The following is a 17,152-nucleotide window of genomic DNA, read 5'->3' as shown; positions in this document are numbered from 1 at the left end:
ATTTTAGATGTCCAAAGGGTTTGTGGCTCCCGTGGTTTATTTTATAAAACAGTACAAAATAGCTCTTCAGTTGCCGAACCCAATGTTTGTCCCTCCTCCCTTACCATATTGTGATTGTGCCTGGCATAGTCTTGAGCTAAAATAGAGAAAAATGTCCGGAAACCAAACAATCACACAACAGTCAGCATTAGTGTAATATCATTTTTTTAATTTTTAATTTGAAAAATAACTTACATAAATCTCTGTACTCAACCATACTTAACCAAGACATAGCCTTGGCATTAACACATTGCACAAAAAAAGAGAAAATTAAAAGGCATTCAAAAGGATAAATAACATGTCTTTTTCGTCATGTGAGGCATTTTTCCTGCTCCAGAAGAGTGTCATCATAGTATTGTGTTTATTTAAAATCTGACATCTATGTATGTATGTACAATGGAAATCAAAAAGAAATATATATACTGCAGATTGTTACAGCGAAAAAATAAATAAATAAATCCTTGTTGGACATTAAAATTCATTATCTCCATGTGGAAAAGGAATAATGCCCCAGTTCAATTTCATTCAGTCATACTGCAGCTATACAATTCATATATCTCCCAGACATGAGACGGTTATATTATTACTAAAAATAGAAAATAAAAAATAATCAGGTCTTGGCTTTTAAACGAAAGCTAACAAAAATATACTAAATCAATGTCATTTTCATTAAAACAAGAAAAAAAAAACATTTTCTGTGGCAATATTCCATATTATATGAACTTGTGATGAGCTCATCTCATAAACAGTGCTTGTATTGAACTCCAGCAACACATCTTCTTTTTGCAGGTTTGCTGCCGCTTGATTACGATTAGACCTTTTGCTGTATCAATACAGAATATTTTTGCATGTTTGTCAACAATACTGAAATGAAATACACTTGAAATCACAACTTCTCAACCCCATTAAGTAGAAAATATTTTCCTTGTCCTCAAAGAAATCATGACCTTGAGAGTGGAATGTTTTTTTTTATTTTCAAAAAATTCAATAATTGGTCATTGGACGACTGAAAACTAATTTAGTGTAGCGTTGAATTTAACGTGAGGGACAAAATGAATGACGTTGACATGCACTGTACAAGAAACTGCAAAAATTCCAAATATCATCTTATATCAAAACATGCTGAGTTACTTTTAAGGTGTGCCCAAGCCATGTTGCAGAGAATCCTTTTCAACATGCTTGTTAAAGAAATCAAATTGGAACATAAATGCATACCAAAACAATATAGAAGTGTAAAATAACCAGATCTGGACCAGACCAAATCCGGACACTATCAGGGGACATTGGTAGAAATGAACAGTACAATGTGAAGTACCCTGGGAGAAGATAAAAAGAGAAACATGTACAATTTTCACATAATCTTTATCTGAGCTTTTTCACGACGAAATAAGTCATTTACATTTATTGTCATTATCACTTTTTTTTTGTCATAAAACTGTTAAATAGTCCAAAATGTTCCTTTTGTTTCCCTTATTGTACTGACTCATGAATGGTCTAAAGACTGATGACTTTTCTCTTAATCATGATGTTGCATTCACTCCCCTTGAAAACCATGCACTAGTGAAATGTATCTTTAAAAATAATAGAAATTGTTGGAAATGGCTGATCTGTTATTTCTTTTTTCTTCATCTTTTTGCAGCCTCAAGAAAAAAATATTTTTTGTACTCAGCTAAATTTGTATTCATGCAAATGAACTAAAAAGGGAAAATATATTTTTCTCAGATATTTTTCTTACAATACTGTATATCAAAAGAGAAAGAATGAAACCAAGATGGTAGATTGCACATCTTTTCAACTGGGGTTCTGATTACTCATTTTGATTTGTTGCCTCTTATTTGCCGTCTGGCGAGTTTCCAGCACAGTTTGGTTGAGCACATACACAGAGAGTCTGCAGGCAATTGGGGGAGTGTGGATTCAAGCTGGGACAAACCTCACCCTATGTAATGGTCTTCAAAAACCTCACCTACAGCTAGGCCTGTTGGCGGGGGCATGACCAAGCATCTGGTGGCAAAAACCCTTTCAGACATAAAAAAAATAAAAAATAAAATACAACAGGAAAAAAAAAAGAAGAAAAAAAAGAAAAAGAAAATCAAAGCCAAACATTTATTTTTCATCCGAAAAAGGGTTTCTGTAGAACTGGTTTTGCGGTTCCCAGTCCTGACCCCCCATGGCTTCGAATTGGATGAAAACCTGGAAATGACGGATTCCTCGTGCTAAGGAGTTCATTCCAGTTTCCTTCCAACGGCAAGAACAACATCGCCGGGCGATCCTGGCCGCCAGGCGCTTGCGATGCGCTTCGCCACGTGCACCACGTGTTTTTGCTCAAAAGACAGGATCGCATTTGCACCCCGAGAAACAGGCTCAGAAGACACAACATCAAGCATGCAGTGTAACCGGGGGGGCGTGACCTGTCGTCGCAACACTGGCTGCTACAACAACGCTATCAGTCCTGCACGCTGCTATGACCGTGAGAAACTGTCCAGTGAGGACTGGGAAGCTCTTCTTGTCAGGGGGGCGAGAGTTGGGTCCACCAACGAGGAGGGAGGAAAGAGCTTGAACCAGCCAATCACCATGTTGGACAGGTCCAGCTCGTCTAACAGTATCTGAACTGCTCCCATGAAAGATTTATGGTCCATGCGTCCGTAGTCGCCCCAGACGATCACCTAAAAAGAAGACGGGTCAAATACGTGGGGCAAACAGACGGGACAGACTCTCAGACTCTCTTTTGCTTTTCTTACCTGTAAAACTTTCCCTCCGGGGCTCTCCTCAAACGGCAGTTGCTGCTGGTAAAGAGGATCCAAGGTTTTTCTTGCTACTTTTGTTTTCTTTTTGGCTATGCAGACTCCGTTTTCCAAAAGATAGACCTTAACATATGGTGCTGGGAGGAAAGGGGGAAGGCAACATGCGTCACTTTCAGAGTCCAAGAACTTCGTACTTGTCAACGTGACATGTTATGTGTGGTTACCTGGCAGTGCCTTGGAACTTGGCTTTCCTACAAGGCCACGAGCTCTTATGACTTCCACCTCCAGTGCTCCTTTCTTGTCCACCATGCCGATTTGGATGTCGCCTAAAAAAAACATGTTCAACAATTATGCTTAAAAGATGGACAAAAGCATCAGGAGACGAGAGCTACCGAAAAATCCTGTGAATAACACACACTCGTGTGTAATACCCCCCCCCCCCTCCCAAAATCACTTTTGACTCATTCACTCCCAGCCATTTTCACTGAAGCAACCCCCTTTGCTCCCGGCTGTTTTACTGGATTTTGACTGATTTTGCAAGGCCTACAGAAAAACATGAAACATACCAAAAGAAAGATTAGAGTCTCTTCTATCATCAGGAAAAAATATATTTCTGTCTGTTTCTGTTTTGCACCAATTGGCATTAGAATATAGCTAAGTTTCATCATTATTCACAAATCTGTTTAAAACAGTGGGGGAAAGAGATTTTTGCAACATGGCCCTGGTTGATCTCTTATACTCTCCTGCCCCCTGCTGGCCGTTTCTGAAAAAGAACTACCATTGCTTCAATCATTCTCTTCAGTTGAGAGGCTGCATCAAAGCCTTCTGTATGCTCTGTCATAAAAAAATTAAATAAAAAACGTATATATACGTTTTGGGAGCAAATGAGTTAAAGGGGAAGTCAACCCAAATATTTTCTTTACAATAAATAACATGTTCTATGCGCCCCCACTAGTCTAAACACCGCATTCTGATTAATATTATCTTTGCGGAATATTAATTAAGCAGCAAAATCCACTTGTTTTTAACCCTCTCAGCGGGCGGCCATTTTGCCACTAGCTTTTGACTGAAAATGACATCACAATTACTCAGGTAACGGCCATCAGTCAACAGCAAGTGGCAAAATGGCCGCCCCTGAGATGGATAAAAATGTGTGGATTTTACTTCTAACTCACATTACACAAATGCAATTCTAATCAGAATACCGTGTTTCAAATCTGTAAATCTGTACCGATTTGCTGCTATCCTTTATTATCAGAGTGAATGATCTAAATGAAGTTTCAAAATATACTTATAAAGTATTTAAAAAAATAAAAACAAATCATGATTTTTAAAATCTTGTTCTTGCACTGCTTTGAGTAATTTTAGTATGCAATTTTTATTTCTTGATTTTAATTGCTTTTAAGTGTACTTTGAGTTACATTGCATATTGTATGAAATGGGATATAAATGAGTGATTAAATATATATATATTTTTCAACCCATAGGTACTGCCTAGGAACTGGTAAACCCCCCCTGTATAATACACAATCTGATAATCCCAATTAGGGATATTTTTTTAAATGAATGTTATTCACAGGATTTTACATTGCTCAAAATGTTGCGAAATTTCCGAGGCAAGGAGGATTTTTGTGTTTACCCATTGGCGGTGTAGCCAACGTCTGTCGTCCGACTAGCTGGGCGGGCCCGAGTCCGTCCAGGAAGTCACTAAACTGGGCTTCTGAGGACAGCCTCACACCAGGGAAGATGAGACTAGAGCACAAATACACACTTGTTATCATGAAGAAAAACTTATATCCATGTCATATATCTTGAGGTAAGCAGCTGAATTACGTTAAGATGCTAGAAAGATCAACAACTGAAAAACAAGGGTTTGTCTGCTTACTTTCCCTCGGAGCTGTAGCTGTTCATGCTGCCGTCTGTGGATTCTCGGCTGGCCTGACGAGTCATCCTGCTCCTCATTTCCACCGCCAGGCCGGTCTCTGTGCTCCTCTGGATAGTGCTGCGCAACTTTTTGCCTCCCGCTTCTGCACACAAGAGCAAAAACAGTAGTCAGACTTGTGGTCATTTTTGACATTGAATACTGCAGTGATGCACAACAAAACACCAAAGACACCTCCATGAATGCACATTCATCCCACATTCAAGTGACAGCATCATTGCTAAACTGCAAGTTTCACACCAAAAATTATAATTAAAAAAAACATGTCAGACGTTCTCGGAGCTTCTCCACCGACAAACATTTGACATCTGCCTCATTTGGCTAATCAAACATGACAGCTGACTGCTTCTATCAGCCTGCAAACTCTCAAATGCTCACATCTTCCAACCTGCATGGATGCACCTGTGTCAGATGTACCATTACAAATGATTCCTGGCATGAACATAAAGCTATGCTATATAAATACATCTCGTCTCGAGTGCTAGCACAGTATTATGCACGTGCGGAAACAGATGTGAAGCCATTTAGCCTTGAAATCTGCTGGCCTCTTCATCCGGCTCACTGTAGCTTTCAATAGGAGCAACAGTGACAGAGACTGAATGACGTCTGGCTCCATGTCATCATCGAGTGCTGTTTTCAAATAGCAACATTCTTGCTCTGACAAACCTTATACTGTAACACTGTAATGTCTGAGTTTATTCAATCAGCAGATTATATCCGTATTTTTTGTCCAAATGCGTCCTTGGATTCCTTTTCTGAAAGGGATTCAAGCACAGCAATATTTCACACAGCATTTACCGTGTTTACGAAATACAAGCCAACAGTAGAAACTCAACACAATTTCAAGTGCTCGAGGTGAGACGAGGAAGTTGAAATACAGTGGTCCCTCGTTACTTCACTTATTGCGGATTCACTATATCGCAGATTTGTATTTGGCTCCAAAATTCATATATTATATTAGGTTGTAGCTCGCTCTATAGTGGATTTTTCAGAGATTATTACATATAACCCCAGCCATTTTGGATTTACGGTATTCTTCATTTATGCTGTTATTGTTCTTATTATATTTACAATGTTTAGAAGGGTGGGAACTGTGTGGTGGTTCCATTATGTCTCAGCAGAAGTGTAACCCAAAAAATAAAAATAAAATTACGTCATTTACTTTACGGAAATTCACTTACCGTGGTGGGCATGGAACGTAACACCCGCGAAAAATGAGGGAACACTGTATAGCCTACTCATATAGCTACGCAAGACAACAAGTATTGACCAGCTTGCAAATTGTTGCTCGCAAACATACTCACTATCAACAAACATAAAATAAATTACACATTTAGTATCACATTCAGAAGTCCCCTTTGACATAAATGAATATGAATGAAGCACAAGTGGACTTTTCAAAGACATATTTTTTAATACATGCTTCAAAAGAGCCGCCAGTAAGTAATTCACAAGAATTATATTGTAACTATTTTTGAGTACTCGACAATAAACAAAGCATGGTGAACTTCAACACTGTATATACTGTCTGCATATACACCGTTGCTTGATAAGCAAAGTGTCGTGTCACCAATTTGATGACACAGCAAGACATCTCAGCAGCTTGTTTCAAGATTGATTAGTTTAGCTTCCTGGATGAAAAAGCTATCACAGTGTTGGCAAATTTGCTTCAGCAGCATTTTGACAGTGATACATGTGCGTGTTCTGCATTATAAATGTGAAAAGTGTAAATCCAACCAATTCTGGTAGGATCACGAGCAGACAGTAAATTATAGGCAGTCACTCATTTCATTTACATGTACATGTCTGTTTTCCACTAACTGAGTATTTCACTCCAATTACTAGCCTGGACGATGAAGAGAATTGCATGTTGGCACAACGTAACTGACGCACAACCGGCTCAGCATCCTTCAGTGTGGTCTTACCTCCATCGTCCTCATCAAAGGAGTTCATGCAGGGGAAGTAGACAGCCAGCGCTTCAAACGACGCAGACAAGCTCATCTTACTCTGGGAGCGTTGGATCCGCATCCCAGCAGCCGGAGCGGAGGAATCGTGCCCCTGCCTGCCCATAGCGACGAGCGCTCGTCCTCAATGCAGTCAAATCGATCGATCGGCAGGTCAAGCTTCAAAATTCAAACTGATATCTAATCTGCTCGACGGAGAATTTGAGGTTTGGCAAATGAGCCAGTCTGTCTGTAGGTGCCTCTCGGGATGAGATGTGGATTTGTTGCCTCAGTGGCTGCTGTGTGGCTGATGCTGCCTGCAGCACCTCTTTTTTCTAGGGGGGAGGGAAGAGAGCTGATTCTCACTCCACCAATCAGAGGGCAGCCTTCTTAAACAGTAAGGCAGAAGAAGCTCTACCCAGAAATATGAAGGGATAAATTACCTTGCTTTCGCCATCGACTTATTCTTTCCCACTGCTCACCTTTTCGCTTCTTTGCGTTATTCTCATCCATATTCATCCATATTTTTCCATCCCTGGTATCAAGATCCCCACAGAGGCCAGTGAAAACAAGCTGTCATTCTGTCTGCCAGCTGCCTTGCTACGTGTGAGACGGCTGCAGCCTCATAGCGGCCACTCCAACTGCACGTGCCAGATTTGGCTCTTTTGATTGTTCTGCCTACCATTACTAGCATAACACAGCTGTGTTGACTTGGGAGGAATTCGGTTTGAACAAAATGAGAAATCCAGGAGATGATCACATTCACATGGCTCAACCTAAAAACGTCATCTAGCATCCATCAGTAGCCTCTTGTTCAGTTTCTTTTGATCAATCGAAGCCACATAACCACAAAAAAACCCAAAACATTCGCTTTCCTTCTCTGTTGAAATGAAAGTAAGCCAAAATGATTCAGTTGTATCGATCTGGAGTCGGTCTGTTTTAAATAGACTTCCTTGGTGGTCTGTTCAACACAAGGCTCTGCATTCATATCTTGAACCGAAATAAAACGTAACTTCACTTCCATATTCATACAATGGAGTTAGTACAAAATGGCCGACACCCCAGCTCAGTGGTACTTCTAGTGAGGATTAGAAAGTCAAACCATCAAGCTTCAGCAATTGATAAATGACCACTGCCACAAAAAAACAAACAAAAAACAAACAAACACAAAACAACAGCAACACCATTTTTGGCTTTGAAAATATGGTACAATAACTAATGATAATTTCAGAGTGATCATTAATGCAAAAATTGTCCTCTGTAAGATGCAGCAACCTATTTCCACAAGTGTGCCACTTAAGATTCCATCTGGGTCAGCACCGCCAACATCATCTCCACACTTTTGCACATCTGGGCAAAGTTGGACATAATGCACTAACATTACAACTCCAGTAATTGGGTCATATTTAATGGCTCCTTCTTTGTGAACGCCCATCCACGTGCACCCAGCTCCAGACGGATTTTTGTAAGAACAACACTGTGCACTTGGGTTGGTCTTAAGCGTCTCTGGCGGTTGGAAACAGTTGGTCTGACGGTTCTCCATTTCAGTCCGCACTGAGAGACTTGGTCCAACTAGATGCAGTTTTCAATTATGACTACATCGTACATTTTGTAGAGTACTTTTGATTCAAAACAGAGTCTATTTGGTCCCACTCGAGTAAAATTTACACTTGGAAGAGAGTAAAACATTCAGAGTAAAATTTAGTGTGTACAAGACAATTTGCTATCTCATGAATAAACCTTGTAAAGATTTTTCACCCAGAAATTCTCAGTTAATTTTGCGAGGAGAGATTTTGACCACGTAAATTTCACAAGTTTATATATATATATATATATATATATATATATAAAAAAGGAAAAGTCACTCAAGAGTTGAGGAACAAACTCCGAATTTTAGGTTGGGAGACAGTCAATCTACTCCCTGAGCCATGCCGCTCCTACTGTGTGTTTGTTTGTTTGCTTATTTATTTATTTCCTTTCGGACATTATTACAATAGATTTCACCGATCACATCATTTGCAACATCAACAACGTCCGAAAGAAGGGCTGACGGGTTGAAGCCATGGCTTACTGATATTTTTGACGCATCAATCATCAAACATGATTTGTACATTCATTTTTTGACAGTCATTGAGGCACTTCATTATCAATCAATCCCCAAAATCTCGTGCGAATGCGTGAGTGTTATTATACCGCTCGTCAGCTGGAATCTTCGTACCGCCAAGAGACCAAAAATGATGTTTTTGGTCTCCATTTGGATATTAGCAACAGTAAGAGTGGCATGGCTGTGATCAGTTGTTTCATATGCATCTTCTGATTACAGTAAAAAAATAATCGGAATTTGATTCACTCATGGCTGTGAAGTGTATTAAACCTGTTAGTTATAAGTTCTCATTACAATATTTTGTTCCCCATCATTCTGACACGCTCACTGTGAGTGAAGCGAGTGGTGTAAAAAGTCATTTAAAAAGAATGGTAAAGTCATTTACGTCACATATGTACGATGATTGCTTTGTCTTAAGTCATTCATAAATGATTGTACTGTAATGTAAGTTTCTTCTGATTACTGTGGTTACTGTAATTGATGCAGTATATGTGATTACAATTAAATGAATTATGCTCACAGGGTCATTGAAATAAGGCAGTGAAAGAAAAGGGGGCAATACGCTGTTCCAACTACAGCGAGTACAAAGTAATGATCCGAGTCAGGCAAGAAAGATACAACAATTAGTCTCCCATCTGTTTCGGTCCCCCCGCCAAGTGCGTCAAAGGACACGTGGCAGCAGTCGATGGCGTTACTCAAACAACACATTCAGCACGTGACGGTTCAACTTTTGCACTTCTGAAGTTTATTCTTACCCATCCACCTACTGCACATGGGCGCAAGGACAGAAGAGGAAAAGGGCTTTAGAAGATTTCCAGTAAACCGAACGTGACACGTGTCTCAGGGTTTACAAGGTAATTAGAACTGCTGCAAATATGTACTGCTAATAGATGTGTTCACCTCATTAAGGGTTTTTGCCAAATTTTCTACTCTTGTTTTTAAAGCCTTCAGTGCTTCTGAGACTAATCACCGGATTATTTATAACAGAGACTGAGGGTGAATTGATGAAAGCTGATATAAAAGTTTGTTTTAAGTGTATTTTTCCCGATAACTTAGTTTTAAGATCTGCAATTTATGATTTAAAGCAAACATTTTGGTTTTACTTTGGGGAGCCCCAAATTTAGGCCAAGAATTTGCATTGCGGTTCCACATCAGCATGACTAATAGAGGTTACCATTAAAGCATACTTGTACAATGTGACGTGTTCCCACAAGTGACAACATAACAGGAAATCGTATGCACTCCAGAGAACAGGAATCTGAAAAATTCTGTCCGTTCTACCGCAGCATGAGAAGAGCGTAATATCCCAGAAGAGCAGTGTGGAAACCGTCGTGATTGATGAGAACAGGGACTACTAGGATGAGCGTCAGAAAGCTACTCTGGTCCTGGACACTTTAAACACAACACTTTAAACTAACATACGCTTACACACGTTTGTCTTTGTATCTTAGTGGGGACAGCTCATTGACATAATGCACTTCCTAGCCCCTTACCTTACCCTTACTCCAACCAAAATCAATTCAAACCTAAACTCTAAAACCAAGTCTTGACCCTCAAAAAGAGGTCTGGACTTGTGGGGCCCACCAAAATGTCCCCACAAAGGTAGTGGGCCCCATAAAGTAGCAAAGACAAAGGTGCGCGCACACACACACACACACACATACATGCAGTTAAAACATTCCTTTTACTACTGCCAACCTTCATGTAATGAAGCCCCTCCTCTACAGTATGTCTATTTTTAATGACATTGCAAAATGACAAATCTTCATTGACAATAGGTTTTACTCCAAGAGTATTTTTCGGCCGTTCACCGATTAATGAGTTTGAAGAAAAAAAAAGATAACCAATCACCAATTCGATCAGAAGAAGAAGCAATATATCTATTTAAAAAACTTGCCCCGAAAAATTCATGAATAATTTATGCCAAATGAGATGTAAGGAATTACAAAAAGAAATCTTCCAAAAAAAGCTGATAAACATTAACTATAACATGTACAGTACTGTCTTATTTTGCGAAGTCGATCAATTACGTCACTTATTGAATGGGCAAATTAAGACATTAAAGGCGATCATCAATTTTGCATAAAATTTAAAATATCGTCCAATCCCGCCCGATCCAGCCGATCAGATTGGCGTAAAATCTAATTAACTCCTTTGCTCCGAAAAACGTATGAACAAGTTTTATTTTAAATATTGCCAGGGTCCCAGTTTTTATTTTTTTATTTTTTTTATGCTAGAGCATGCAGAATGCTTTAATGCAGCTTCTGACCTGAAGAGGTCGCTTGGAGCAATGGTAGTTATTACAAAAACGGCCAGCAGGTGACAGCAGAGTATAAGAGATCAACCAGAGCCATGTTGCCACAAGCCCTTTTTCCGCAGTGTTTTCAACAGGTTTGTAAATAATGATGAAACTTAACAATATTCTAATGCTAATTGCTGCATAACTGAAACAGGTAGAAATATACTAATAAAAGAAGAGACTTTAATCTTTCTTTTGGTAGGTTCCATTAATCTGTCAATCATTTTGTCAATGTCAATTGACAATTAAAAATGGTTTAATTTTCATCCCTTCAAATACAGAGCAATTATTTCAAATTGACTGTGTGGAAAATGCACAAACATGAATTATGATTCAGTAACTGGTTTGGTTTGTAACATTGCAACAATCTTGATAATTGTTTTCCAAAGTAAAAGCAGTTATTTGCAAATGTCTTGTTTTCATAACCTGGCAAGAGCCAGATTGATGTGATGTGAATCACTCAAAGTCGTTCTCTACAATCAATCTGGGATTGCTCCAATGTAATTTGCTTGCGAAAGGCGGGACATTCTGGACAATATTGCGAGCTGATTGGATGACGCAGCAACTTGTGCACACCTACCAAACTTTTGTTGTGATTAATCACTAAGTGCCTCTCACTGTTCCTCTTTAGAAGGAAACTGTGTAAATCTGTGAGAACAGAATTAATTGCAGCATCCATGCATTCGTCCACCGGTGTCGCCAGGTTAGGTTTGTTTGTTTCCCACGGGCTCGGTGCCATCTTGTCTTAATCACAGCCCCCAAACACACTCTTGCTTTGTGATTGGTCACAACCACTGGCAGGCTCGGTACAAAATGGATTCTCGGGAGTTTGTGAACTCACACGAGAATTCAGCTTTCAGGCAAGTTTATTATTTTCATTCATTCAACACAATCAGTCTGCTTTCATTGAGGACTGCAACAATTGGAGAATATTTACTGTCCAGAGGCTTAAATTCCAGATTCGGACAAATTTGAAGAAAAAAAAAAACTACATGTAGCAGCATCACGTTTACCCTATTAAGACTGAACAGCACACTATATTTTGGTCATGTCTCATCAAGCTTCCTCACTGATTGACAACTTTTGGAAGAGAAGGAAGGAAGGAAGAGGAAGTTGAGTTTTTTTTCTTTCTTTCCTGTGGTTCGAAGCCTAAAAATACAAAACAGAAGTTCATATTTAGTCACAACATAAGCACTGTGGCCTGATGGTCAGGGTACAGGCTTGCTCAAGTGCATGTCAGTAGGCCTCGATTGAATTACACAATGGCAGCCATTATTTGTTAGTACGATAATTATGTTTTGTTGATATTATATTGTTAAGAACGTGAATCCAGGGATGCCATGGTAATCCTGCTCCGAAGTTAACAAGTAGACAAGATGGACGCCATAGCTCTAAAGTGTACAGTTCAAAGGAAAATGAAGGGTGCAAATGGGGTTGTGAAGCTCTCATGTTTGAAATAATATGACTTTATGTCAAAGATGGCACCAATCTTCCCTAAGTTGTGGGGCCGAGCACGGCTTGTGCAACCCATCACTCTGGCAGCTCTCCAGTCTGCATGCGTGTGGTCTGCTTCTCTGTGTGCTATGAAAAAAAGATCATCTAAGTAATGTAAATAGAATTTCCTTTTGATGGCTTACAAACAAACTAATGGATGACAAATTTGGTCTTGTTCAAAAGTCCTGCCAAAGCTAAAGTAAACAAGATTTTCAAATGATTGTTTTTTTAGGGTTGAGCATAAAAAAGTGCATATATGCCCATAGAGCATGACTTCCACTGCTAGCAAAGACAGCAGCTGGTGAAGCGTGACACGGTTGGTAACAAATATTCACAGCTCATTAAAATATTGACTATATGTCGAATACAGTACTTTCCTTATAAACGTACAGTATAACAGAGAGGAAGGACTACTGTGGTATCTATAAGTACATATATATGACTAGCAAGTGAAGATGATGGATATATAGATGGTATGCTAATTGGAAGAAGACTAAGCTAGCACAAGGGTACAAAGGCTGCAGCTTTCCATCCGTTTTGATTCACCCATCACCCTGAAAGCAGCATATTTGCAGTGGACTTCTGGGAAATCAGTCAGTCTTAGCTGGGTGAGGAGGTACTGAGATTACAGGCCAGCTTAATACATGCAGCTCATAACACATACAGTATTTACCGTTTTTTTTAATATTACAAATGAAATGCTAGTTTTGAGGAATGTGTTGATACTTTGCTTTGTACAAGTGTTTGTCTTTTCATTTTATACATATATGAAGAACATTCCACATTTCCATCCCATGTTACTGCACTGTATGATCCATGACGTTAGGTAAAGCCTCAAATGTCATTGTCAGGTGATGGCTTCTCCTGTCTATTTTCGACAGGACTCATGGGAAGTACCCTTTTAAGGTTGAAATGAAATTAATCTGTGAGGTCAGATGCAAATATAAGGAAATATGAAACTTTAAGTCTGAGGAGAAAAAACCTCTTGTTAGCAAGGGGCTACTGCTGTCCTACAATGTCGTCGAATCCCTCTGTCGACTAAGCCGATGATCTGTGCCGATATTTGGCATTTTGACCAATACCGGGAGTCCTCAAGTTACAGCGGAGTTCCATTCCTACGCTGGCGATGTAACCCGAATTTCAATATAAGGTATACATTTTGCCGAAGGTAGATATTTTGACTCTAGCGTGTTACCGCGGTAGCGCATGTTGATAACGTCATCACATAGCGCATGTTGATGATGTCATTATACGGCGCATGTTGATGACGTCATCGTATCTGCGTCCCAGCCTAGCGCAGGGCTTGTGCTCAGCGTAACAAATAAGAGTAAACAAATAATTACAAGTGGTTAATGAAGCTTCATTTTCCAACACTATTTGCAACTATTTCAGTCTCTTTGTGTTATATAAAACCTAGACTTGTGCTGTTTACAATGGCCACTTGTGCATGCCCTTGTGATCTTTAAATAAATACTTGCTCTAAGCCAGTTGTACTGTTTTCATTTAAAATATCAGCAATATTTGTTGTTTGCTCTACTTTGCACCAGAGAGTGCTGACTTTTAATTTTGATTTGAGATTTGCGCAATAAATGTTATCCAAAGTAAATTTATTCTTTCATAAATTTTTAAAAAATCCATTTCGCTTCTATAAAGGACTACGTAAACCAGTAAGCAAATTATATATATATATATATATATATATATATATATTAAGGGTGCACCGATCACAATTTTTTGGCCGATCACCGATCCCCGATCTTTTAAAAAGTCTGACCTGAAGATCCCGATTTTTTCCGATACCATTTTTTTCCAGTACAAGCAACATATACATACCTTCAGTGTTCCAATCTTGTTTTATTGAAAAACAATAAAATCGGTGAAATAAACAAATATCGGTGAAATAATACAAATGGGTTGTTTTACCTGCACATGAAATAGTTTTCTCAAATAAAAATTAAAATCCTATTAGTCATCTCAGCAGAACAGGACAGTGGCTGACTTTTACAGACCTCTGAGGAGGGAGATGAGATTGGTGGAAAAGATCAGTTTATTTTTAAGGGACAATCGCCGATCTTCCAAAATTGAGGAAATCAGTGCACCCCGTATATATATATATATATATATATATATATATATATATATATATATATATATATATATATATATATATATATATTCAAAATCCAGTAAAACAGCCGGGAGCGAAGGGGGTTGCATTAATGAAAATGGCTGGGAGTGAATGAGTTAAAAAAACCAAGTTGAAATATGTGGCTGCATAGCTACAAGTGTCACGATCGATTGAATTTCATGTTTAAAGCTACTGAACGTATAATATTCCATTTTGAATTGCTACTGCCACCCGCTGATGAAAAATACAACTGCAATTCTAACCCGAATCCAGTCTGAAAACTGTTGGCCAGAGGCTTGCAGGAGTACCGATTGTGAACAGCTAAGGTGTTAATCTACTAATTAGAAGACATTTCAGTCATAAATGGTCAAATAAAAAGCTTATTGTTAAGTTATTTTTGGGAAAAAAAAGTTCCATATTGCAGCTTTAAAATGCTGTAAATTTTAATTGCATTTAATTCAGTGATTCTTTCACATACTAAAAGAGAGAGCGCATGTACCACATTTTGATCTCTGCTCAAGCCGGTCCAAAATGTTGCGTACTGAGTACTCACAAGATTGAGCAAAACACATATTTTGAATGTGACAACGTCACTGCACTTTATTTGGCATTCAGAAATTAATTTTAAATCCTTCCCCTCACCTATTAACTCTTTCCATACATAAGCCGTGTCAATACGTCATAAAAGTCATAGTCACTGCGTACATATGACATATTTATACGTCATAAGCGTTTTTTTTCATGCAAGAGTGTACAGTAAGGTCTGACGCAGCTTCTGACTGAAGGATTAGGCTTGACTGCAATGTTATTTTGGAAAAAAACGGCCAGCAGGTGGCAGCAAGTATAAAGTTAGCAAGGAGTAAGTGTAGGTTGGGACTGGGAGTATCGGCTGTCACTAACGTGCTGTATTAGCGCCGAGGCAGCGGTCAGGAAGTAGAAAATAAGTGATGGGCAAAACAAAATAGTTGACCCTGGAGGATTGTTTTTTGGCAAAATAAAAAAAAAAGCATCAAAGCATGACGGCGGCAAACGAGTTGCTGCACATCAAGGAATGACGCTTCGTTCATCAAGCAAACGCAACAAGCAGCCGCCGAGCGATGATCCACGTGGTTCACGGCCCGTTTCGCCGGTCACATCGAGCCCTGGACCACTGGATCCTGCGGCAGTCAGACCAGACATTTTTTTTAAATTTTGTTATCAAAAGCTCTTTTTGTTTTTTGTTGTTAAAGTCAAAGTTGTGCTTGAAATGTTTGTTTTACAAAAATAATTTTTTTCTACGTTTTTTTTTTATTTGGACAAAACTTTCCTATATTCTAACACTGATAACTAAAGAACGGAAAAAGATTGAAATACACTTTTTTTTCCTGCTGAAAGAAGAGTCTAATCTTTCTTTTGGTAGCTTCCAAGTTTACATAGCAATAGAACACAATATTCTGTGGGCCTTGCAAGATCAGTCAAAAATCAGTAAAAGTAGTTATCAGGCTCCTCTTATGTGGAACCATCTTCCTGATTTGTTCTGCAAAGCAGGGCAGGTTCTCTCTAACTACTTCAGAGCAGGCTTAGAGTACATTCTTTTTCTTTGATAAAGCAAATAGTCCGAGATGGCTAAGGACTGTCCCGAGTCATCTTTCAGCAAAGCTGCTGTAGTCCTAGCTGTTCAAATGTGTCCTTATCAGTTCTTATACAGAACTGACCATGTGTACCCTCTTGAAATAGTTGCTTTCAGTGCCATAATCAAGAACACTGCCACAACTAGTTCACTAGTTTGCATCAATATTAAAATAGTCAACCTGGTTGAGTTGAGCACACCTCAACTCCTTACTAACATCACAGTTCCAAATATCACTACGTGTACTGATCTCAACCGCACCGCATGTGATGTTGATGCACACGTATTTACGTGCCGACCTTCACTAGTCTGGGAAACGTCATTCTATTTCAGTTGAAAATGGTCCTGGAACTGCACTTCCTCTCTTACTGTTAACACACTCTTTTGATTTATTCAGCAGTGATTTAGGCAGCACACACTGTTGCTTGCTGCCAAGTAATGAAATCCATTATGCCTCCATTGCTTGACTACAACAGAACCAACTAAGCTCATGACAGAGATTTGACATTAATACAGAATAGCATTGACTCACACAACTAAACTAGTTCTAAACAGAAAAATCTAATCTCAGAATTGAAGAAAAAAAAAATCCCAAGAGAGAAATATGAGGCAGAATTTATAAATGAGCGTTTGATGACTGACAGCAACCATCAAGAAGAAACAGCTGTGACACATATTCCAAAATAAAAAGGTAATTAATGTAGAAGCAGCAGGCCTCATCAGCATAATTCATGACAACTCTAAAGCAGCAACAGAATAACAAGAAGCAACGAGGAAACAGGAGAGGAATTTCCAGGAGTTGACATAGCCTAGAGGAAAGAGGAAGACATGAGGAAAAAGTCACGTTGTTGGC

At 39.0% G+C, this 17,152-nt stretch overlaps 1 protein-coding gene across 25 annotated transcripts in view; it reads right to left on the bottom strand.

The window, feature by feature from the left end:
- Nucleotides 1-187: 187 nt before the first annotated feature.
- The window catches only part of rims2a (regulating synaptic membrane exocytosis 2a), a 145,796-nt gene continuing 128,831 nt past the window's right edge, over nt 188-17,152 (bottom strand). For 23 of the 25 annotated variants that reach the window (XM_086079536.1, XM_086079528.1, XM_086079539.1 and 20 more), the window contains 5 exons: nt 4,666-4,807; nt 4,420-4,532; nt 3,005-3,106; nt 2,778-2,917; nt 188-2,702 (listed from right to left, as the gene is read on the bottom strand). In XM_086079536.1, coding sequence (XP_085935662.1) covers nt 2,499-2,702; nt 2,778-2,917; nt 3,005-3,106; nt 4,420-4,532; nt 4,666-4,807 — 701 coding nt within the window. In that variant the 3' untranslated portion in view covers nt 188-2,498. Of the gene's footprint in view, nt 2,703-2,777; nt 2,918-3,004; nt 3,107-4,419; nt 4,533-4,665; nt 4,808-6,647; nt 14,541-14,762; nt 17,109-17,152 lie in introns of those variants that run through there. The other 2 variants (XM_086079550.1, XM_086079546.1) reach the window with 2 other exon arrangements.

The sequence above is a fragment of the Leptonotus elevatus genome, chromosome 6 (assembly GCF_054856555.1).
Source record: "Leptonotus elevatus isolate MCC_2025b chromosome 6, RoL_Lele_1.0, whole genome shotgun sequence".
NCBI classification, from domain to species: Eukaryota; Metazoa; Chordata; class Actinopteri; order Syngnathiformes; family Syngnathidae; genus Leptonotus; species Leptonotus elevatus.
Note: the sequence above shows the minus strand (reverse complement) of the source record. Positions and strands in the feature narration are given on the sequence as shown.